At 38.9% G+C, this 8,957-nt stretch overlaps 1 protein-coding gene across 1 annotated transcript; it reads right to left on the reverse strand.

Annotated features, from left to right (window-relative positions):
- Nucleotides 1-5,933: 5,933 nt before the first annotated feature.
- vsx1 (visual system homeobox 1 homolog, chx10-like) lies at nucleotides 5,934-8,059 on the reverse strand (the record flags this gene model as incomplete). Its single annotated transcript, XM_080543590.1, has 5 exons — nucleotides 5,934-6,199; nucleotides 6,766-6,958; nucleotides 7,125-7,248; nucleotides 7,373-7,451; nucleotides 7,672-8,059. 5 exons carry the CDS (start codon nucleotides 8,057-8,059, stop codon nucleotides 5,934-5,936), a joined length of 1,050 nt encoding a protein of 349 aa, XP_080399716.1.
- Between the last annotated feature and the right edge of the window lie 898 nt (nucleotides 8,060-8,957).

An 8,957-nucleotide genomic window follows, 5' to 3' on the forward strand; every position in this document is an offset into this window, starting at 1 on the left:
CTAGCCTCATCAATAACACCCACCGCCCCACCCCGACACCGCAAGAAGACGCTAGCCTCATCAAGGACACCCATCGTCCCACCCTGGCACCACAGGTTACCCAGCCCGATGTCACCCATAGCCAGTTGACTCTGACAGTCTGACAGTCCCTGCTTCCATAGAGTTGATAACATTGACCTTCCTGATATAAAGCTGGGACTCTCAATTCTTGCTATCCCTGTTCATATCAGTAACGGAACGGCTAATCCCAGGTCAGAACACCCGTTTACACACCCTTCCAATCTAATCTCTATACTATGCCACACACAGCCTACACAGAGACCAAACACAGAGCCACTGAAGTTATCCCTTTTTAATGCTAGATCTTTAACTACTTGATTCGACTTGATTAGCTCCTATGAACTTGATTTCCTGTTTGTAACCGAGACCTGAAGATAAGAAGGCTTATTGAACTTATTGAGTCAGCCCCAGGTTTTGAAGGCAAAGAAGTGGAATATTCTGCAATCATTTTAAATAATATAATATAATATATTATTTGTATATAATATATTATATTATTATTATATAAAGTAATTTCCACCCGATCAAGCATGCATTTCACTTGCTGGAGACAAAACTAAATGCAGAAAGACCCACAGACAACAACTGAAGACAGCTGCAGTAAAGGCCAAAATTATGGAAATTGTGTCACTGTCCAAATATTTCCAGACATTCCAGACAACTGTATTGAGGCCAATTGGCCACATCTATTCCCTAGCTGCCACTCTATGAACATCTAAACAGGTTCTCAAACTCAGGAACGGTGCTGCCATCTAGAGGACATTAAGGAAGGGTGAAATTGTATTCAAATGTAATCCGAATGAAATGTCAATCCCTTCTTCTGGATTAGTGATAAACAAATGCCAATATAACTAATACATCCACACACACACGCCATCACACACTTTACCCAATAATTGTGCAATAAATTCCTAGCTCCTTTGTGGGAAAATACAAGACTGTTATCTTAAATCACTTTAAACATGACATTGTATTAAGTTTACATTTACATTTTAACCATTTAGCAGACACATTTATCCAAAACAATTTACAATCAGACACTCCAGCAGTAAATCAGGGCTGAGTAACTTAAGCGTCTTAGTCAAGGTCACACTAGTGGTGGTGTTCCCTGGTGGGATTTGAACTCATGACCTTCTGATTACCAGTCCAACTCACTCTCTCTAACCCTAACCCTTATCAAATGCCACATTTTGCACTCTTATCATGGTCATTTTAATAATTGTGATATCAGTTTCTCCCTTTGGCTGGAGTCAATTAATTACATTCTGTATAACCCATTGTTCACAACTGTTCACAAGTATGTGACACTCCCTTCAATTCAACTGCAGCTCCATTACTGGAGAAAACAGGGATTGTCATATGGCATCAACTAGCATTCTCAGGTTTTGCTTGGATATGCTATATGAATAACAATTCGAATAAGTGGTTTTAGTTTTAGGCAAAAACAAAGCAAAACAGCCTTAGACCGAAAACTTCCTCATCAACACACTCGAAGATGAGCTATAAGCCAATTACTTATTTATAAATGACAACATGCCAAAAGGGACATAATATGAAGTTCACAAAGTAAAACATACCATCGACATGGCTTCTCCTGCTTGTCAGAATAACAACCAATATTACCATTAAATCCTGTTATTCATAAACTGAGTTATTTAACATTATTTCCATTAACAGATAATTCCAACAAAGGGCCATCTTATTTGCTCCACAATCTCTAATCTTTGTTTTTGTTTTTTTATTGTTGGCTGCTAATCTGTTTGTTCAATCCCAGGGAAAAGCAATCACTCATACAACGTGGCCTATGATTGGTTCACTGAGCATTATCCTGAAGCGTATTGGACGTAACCATCAATAGCCTAAAACAAACACCATGGTAATCATAATAACTAATTCTATCCTAGATTCACCGAATTCACAAATCTGTGTTTAACAGTGTAATAAGCTAACTTGATGCAATGGTCTACATTGTAATTGTTATGATAAGTAAGATTTGGAAGGATTCCACATTGGCGACACTGTGGAGAAAATGACTTTATGCAGCTGAATTTGAAATATATACATATACTGTTTATATATAATTGATAGTGGTACAGTGTTGTTACTAGTCAGGACTACAAAAGAATCTTGTTTTTATATTTAAGAAAAGGTTTGATATATATATATAATTTATCTAATGAAATAGATTATTATTATTATTATTAGTAGTAGTAGCAGTATTATAATTAGAGTTACTATTACTATTACTAGCATACTGTACATATTGTTATCATGGGATTTAATATTACACAGTGAATAAACCATTGGTGTGTTCAAATCAACATACAATTTCATTTTGAAATGTACCAATCTAATGTACCAATCTGTACAAAACATTGTAATCACAAAACAATACCAGATTAAAGGCAGTGGGGCATTAGATTATAATGTGGAAAAAGGGCAGGGGCAGAAGCGCAATTATATGATTTGTGAACCATTAAATGGGAATTATATGTGATTATGCTAGGGGTTTTAAAGATTAACCTAGGTTTTTAACCTAGACGTTAAAAACACAACTAGATATTAATGTGAATCTTAAGAACCATAAACCCAATGGAGCAATGGTCATGGTGTTTTTGTGTATTGAGTAACCACTTAAGTAACCACTTAAGCCATAACGATGAGGCTTAGGCAAAGCAATGTGTCTAATGGCTGGAGAGACATGGGAGGTTTGTTATGAGGAAACAACAATGGTAGACAATTAATGGAGGCATCTATGAAATAGAAATTAAAATACACTCTTAATGATCCTAGATATATTTTAATGTAACAATTCATGTTATAAATAATGAATACAAATACATAATCAAATATGTATTTGCAAGTATATTAGCCTTCATATTCTCAAATAAACACAAACTAAAAGGAATTGACTTAATAATTAATATCACTGCATTAGATTGCATCAGGTGACAAAATAAACATTCTATATTGACTACAATGTGTATCCGCATTTTCACTGTGTATTATATCTTGCGCATTCCTCTGCGAAGCAGGAAAAGCTACTCAACGGTCCTGTAGGTTAGGGTTTAACACCCTCTAACCTGGGTGACCTGTCCTTCTATTTTAGGTGAGTCTAGTGATGAGACTTCAAGAAAATATTCTGGAACCTCTTCCCACATGTCGAGCATGTGAAGAGTGTGAAGGGTACCTGTGTGAATACTGTGCTTAGATAGCCTTTCTATCCTTTCTTTCTATATATAGATCTTTCTGGTAAATAGTCTTTGGGTTGAACTGAGATGTTGCACCCTCGTCATTGTGCTGAGGTTAGGGTTAGGGCTAGAGTTAGGGCTAGAGTTAGGGTTAGGGTTGGGGTTAGGGCTAGGGTTAGGGTTAGTTCACATAGGGCTAGAGTTAGGGTTGGGGTTAGGGCTAGGGTTAGGGTTTGGGGTTAGGACTAGGGTTAGGGTTGGGGTTAGGACTAGGGTTAGGGTTGGGGTTAGGGCTAGGGTTAGGGTTGTGGTTAGGACTAGGGTTAGGGTTGGGGTTAGGACTAGGGTTAGGGTTGGGGTTAGGACTAGGGTTAGGGTTGGGGTTAGGGCTAGGGTTAGGGTTGGGGTTAGGGCTAGGGTTAGGGTTTGGGGTTAGGACTAGGGTTAGGGTTGGGGTTAGGACTAGGGTTAGGGTTGGGGTTAGGGCTAGGGTTAGGGTTGGGGTTAGGACTAGGGTTAGGGTTGTGGTTAGGACTAGGAACTGGGTTTAAGAACCTCGGTCAGAAAAAGGAGCAAAAGGCACGAGGGGAGCAAAGGTGATGCTAACATTGCATGCCTTATTACATCTGTATCTAGAATAGTCCTTAACGGCATTGTAGTTCATACTAGAACTGAATACAAACTATCATCAGTTTCAGTGCTCCATATACTGTAGCTTCCTCTAGTGAGTATCTGAACTAACCCCACTAATCATTGAAGTATGTAGCATAGTCACTAAACCTTGAAAATTACCCCTTACCCATTAACTGCTAGGCACACCTATGGTCACCATTTGTAAAATCAATTCATCAACTTTATTTCTTTGTGAAATCAATGTAGTTTATTTTCCCTTCTTGTAGTACTGGCTCAGTCAACAGAAATGTTGAGGAGTGTGTGTTCTGTTTGTTATACTGTATGTATGTGTGTAGTAGGTTATCATTTTTATTAGTGTTCATAACCTGAAAGCAAATTCTCCATTTCCTACTTAGAATCCTCAAGGGCTCCATCAACTAACTTCACATCTTCTTTAGTGTCCTCATCAAGAAGCCCCATTATCTTGTCTGTAACCTCTCCATGGGTAAATACAGTGTCTTCTGAGAGACAAATATAAGAATATATGCTATCACATTCATTTGTAAATGTACACACACACTCAACACACACTTTACCATATAAAGCAGTTAAATGCTTCATATATCTACATATGCCATTTTGCGGACAGTTCAAACGACTTACAGTACAGTGAGTGCATACATAGTTCGTAAATATGGTAATTGAACATGCTAAACAACCTTATACCTGTCCAAGGCTGGCATTCAGCTTAAACAACATTTCCACATGGCTAAATGTTTCTCACTTTTGGAATTCCAGGTCCACACATTTCTAGGTTAGGGTACACATTCCCCTCATATGTTTTCCTTACTGTTGTATGAAAATATCGGTAGACTATGTGCCAATATGGATATATCGGCAGATAATATTGATAAAATAATATATGTCTGGCTCAAGGTCCGTCTGGCGCTACTTGTGTCAGGTTGCAGGAAAGCCTAACTTTTTCTACCCTGTCACTGTGCCATAAACTGTAAACTGAGTTATTGGCAGATTCTTCATCACATTGTGTTTTGGAAAGGGCCAACATGGTCTGAGTGTGGATGTTCTGATCCAACACCAGGACTTCAAATGGGAGGGAATGCTTTTGTTGCATTTAATGCATTTGTACTTCCCCATGGCTGATTGGCACGTTTACCGCATGGCCACAGTGTCACAACTGTGAAAGCTTCTCATCTTATTTTGTACCTAATTATTGAGCAGCCTACTACAACCCAAACTATATCTTCTTTTATTCAGCTGTAACAAACATGATAAGACCAAACTCACTATCACAGGCTCAGTGGAATGACCAACTTTCCCCAAATGTTAGGTATTATATGTTACATATATCATGTATTTCGTGATGTTTCCTAGATAATACCCACTTACTTGACTCACTTTCTTCTGACAGCGTATACCATTGACCAATGCTTCAGCCTCAACTATTATTACCAATTTTAACTATAACAGATCAGTGTAAGACACTTACCTTAAAAAGACACATTAGACTTAACCAATAAAAAAGGCATAGCCTACAATCCGAAAAAAATAATTCGTTTTATTTATCCAGTAGTTTTGTTGATATTTTTGTTATTACAGTGTTTGAAATTGACCTTCACTTCAACATCAAACACAACTAAAGTGCTTTGTTATTGTGCTCCTTGAGTATTAAATGTACATTAATAATGTCTCGAGTGATGTTGCACTAGGCAACCTGTATTTTGCTTTAAAAATGATGCAAACGTTTTCTCCGCATTCAAAACGTGGTTCATTCCCGCGTGTTTCTTAAAATGAATTCAACAACACACACATTAAACAAAAGTATACAACGAATATTAAATAGTCTCTTATTTTTTTAAACAGAACAAGGATAATATAAAACATATGTTCAAATACAATAATACAATAATGAAGATTAAACAACAAGTAGCCTATACACTGTCCCTAAGTTGATGACGACATCGTTGTACTTTTGGGAAATAATTGTCAACGTTCACGTCAATGTCCGAGCTCAACGAATGTAACGGAAAGTAACGTAGGCTAATGATGTATTTAGCTCTCATGGTCTGAGTCACTGTTGGGATGATCCCTCTGCGGCGACGGCGCCTTCAAAGTGCTCTTGTCCTGCTTGGAAGTGCTGCATGACAGATCTATGGCCATGTCCTCCTCGGTGTTGTGGTCCACAGCACTGGCCAGGGTTGACCAGCCTATGTCGCCCTCTTTCCCTTTAGGTTCTTCTGAGTAGGAATCCGAGTGGGTAGACTCTGGCGTTCCTGATGGCGACTTTTTGACTATTTCCATGGACTTTTTGTGCATTCCTGCGGAAAGGGGGAGAGAACAGTCAGACCTGGTTGCTTACGAATGTTGAGAGAGAGAGAGAGAGAGAGAGAGAGAGAGAGAGAGAGAGAGAGAGAGAGAGAGAGAGAGAGAGAGAGAGAGAGAGACTATGTTAAATAATACGTTATTGTACTATTCGTAAACAAATACAGTTATTGTTAGCCTATAAGGTCCTTCTGGGCAATATATCGTGAAGTTAGAATTATAAGGTTCTATCTCCATTTTTGTCAAAATTGAGTTTTTTACATAATCTGATCCATTAGGTGTTTATTAATGCCTGTGTGGTGTTATTTTTTAAATGTTGACATTTTTTAGTTAGTAATTAATAAAATACAAAGGTTCCATCTCACAAAACATAATGGAATGTAAAAACTTTGACGCTCAATGTCTCTGAACTACCCTAAACGGAGATAGAACCTTATCATTCTAAGCTCATGAATATTGTAGCATGCCTACCACCACACAGAGACAAAACACACCTCAGCTATGTATTCAAGTGATTGAATACATATTTGAGTCTTATATTATTATTAATAAAGCAAACAACCTGCTGGCTCACCTAGAAGCCAGGGAGCACAGGACCCCATCATGCCGCTCTTGGCGGAGTTGATGATGGACTCGGGCAGGGGGATGGAGTGGCGGACCATCGCCCCGTAGAGCCCGTACTCTGCCATCACACTGCTGCGACCCCAGCATTTCTCACGTTTCCTCCACTTGGCCCGACGATTCTGAAACCAAACCTGAAAAATAGAGTCACAAGCAAGACCGTTATAACTTTGGATGATGATAGCGTTTGATATGTCTATGTAGCTATAATTATCAATTTAATCAGTGTTACCTACTCAATAAGCCAATTGAATAGACCTGATGATGTATATAGGCCTATAGGGTCTGTGACATAAATACCTGTATTCTGTCTTCAGGTAATTCTGTCTTCATTGCTAACATCTCCCTGGCATAGACGTCTGGGTAGTGTGCTTCATGGAAGGCCTTTTCGAGCTCCTCCAACTGGTGAGAGGTGAACACGGTTCTGTAAAATAAAAGATATCACATTTAACATCGGCAAATAAATGTGCCATATCGTTTTTCTGTTACGTTTAATGTCATAGCTATACTTCTTCTGATCATATGAAACAGTGTCATCATCAACAAACCTGTGCCTCCTCTTCTTTCTCTTCTGTGAACTCCCTGAGTTTTTCGAATCGTTTCGATCACCAGAGAGACATTCGTCGTCTGAAAACCAAAATTAATCACATTAGAGACTGAACATATCATGTCAAAGAATATTTTAAAAGGACAACGACACGAATATTTATTTTTATTATCGGCTACTGAATCTCTCAAAAATGTAAAAATAAGAGGTGATGGGATGTTTTTGCGCGCCCTGCATGGGAACGAAGTGGACACCTCCTGAATAAACATGTCAAGTCAAACAATTGGAAATGAGTTGTACCAGAGTAGGCGTCTCTTTGTTGCTCCAAGTTCTGCATGTAATGGCTCTCCGTCCTGGCCTGGAGGAGGGGGATGTGACTGGGGAGGAAACATGGGGCTCCCGGAGGTTGCTGAGCCGCCAAACTGCATAAGAACCCCAAACCGAGCGGCAAAGACCCTCCAGGGAAAGGGAACCCCCCCATCCCGGCGCTGTGGATATCGTTTCCTCCTGGTCCGGGTGGCCGAGGCTGGAGGTCCGAGTCAAGACCCAGCAGGTCGGTGATGGCAAAGCCTTTGGACCTAAACCCAGATCCATGAAGTCGTGATTTATCGATCCCAAATGCTGGAGCCAACATCTTGACCTTAGGCTTTTCCTCCGCACTGTCCTCTCGTCCTGTCATGGTTGTCATTTGCAAAGCGCTTTCTCTTTCTCCTGCAGCTCAGTGTGATGAGGCGGGAGACAACATACGGACCATTTATCCTCCCGGGATACCCGCCAGTGTCCAATCAGAGATCAAGTAACGGACCTGTCAAACCCTGGGAAGGCGTTTCTCTTTTTCAATCCCAAAGGATTAATTGCCACCAATTTTCCCGTAAATCCGATAAGGATTTTCTCCACTGTCCCATCTGAATTGGTCGTAAGTGTTTTTTTTTCTGTTTGGCAAATGTCACAAATGTCACTCAGGCTGATAAAATGGTTTTACGGCCTTATAACTTTTTAAATAGGCTATACGCATTTCCAAAGCATAGGCTAGTCAGTTTTCTGGCCATGATGATCAATTAGACTGCCAGGGCTATTAGCCCTTTGGCAAAACCTTCACACGAGCCTCTTAATGCCCCCGGCCTATTCCACGTTCAGTCAAACAGGAAATAACTTAAAAAGACAAAGAAATTCAATTTGGTTTATTTTAATCGGATTCAACCGATTGAATGTTCATTTAAGAAAATAATATTATATAACACTTTTAGGCCTTTAGCAAACTGATACTGTGAGGTATCTCTCAATACCTGCATGTCAGTTGATAATAATTATGGTAGCCTAATAACACCAACAACAATAGCATTATTATTATCATTGTTATTATTATTATTATTATTATCTGCATCTGCATCAACAACAACAATATTATTATTATTAATAACAATAATAATTATAATAACAATATCACTACTACTACTAATAATAATAATAATCATAATAATAGCCTAACGATTGGCATATCTTTATTTCTATAACACTTTTCCAAGCAGGTCACAAAGCGCTTTACAAAAAAGGGTTAGGGTTAATAATAGAAAAGAAAGGTTTCA

The sequence above is a fragment of the Nansenia antarctica genome (genome assembly GCF_963989245.1).
Source record: "Nansenia antarctica genome assembly, chromosome: 1".
Taxonomy (NCBI): Eukaryota; Metazoa; Chordata; class Actinopteri; order Argentiniformes; family Microstomatidae; genus Nansenia; species Nansenia antarctica.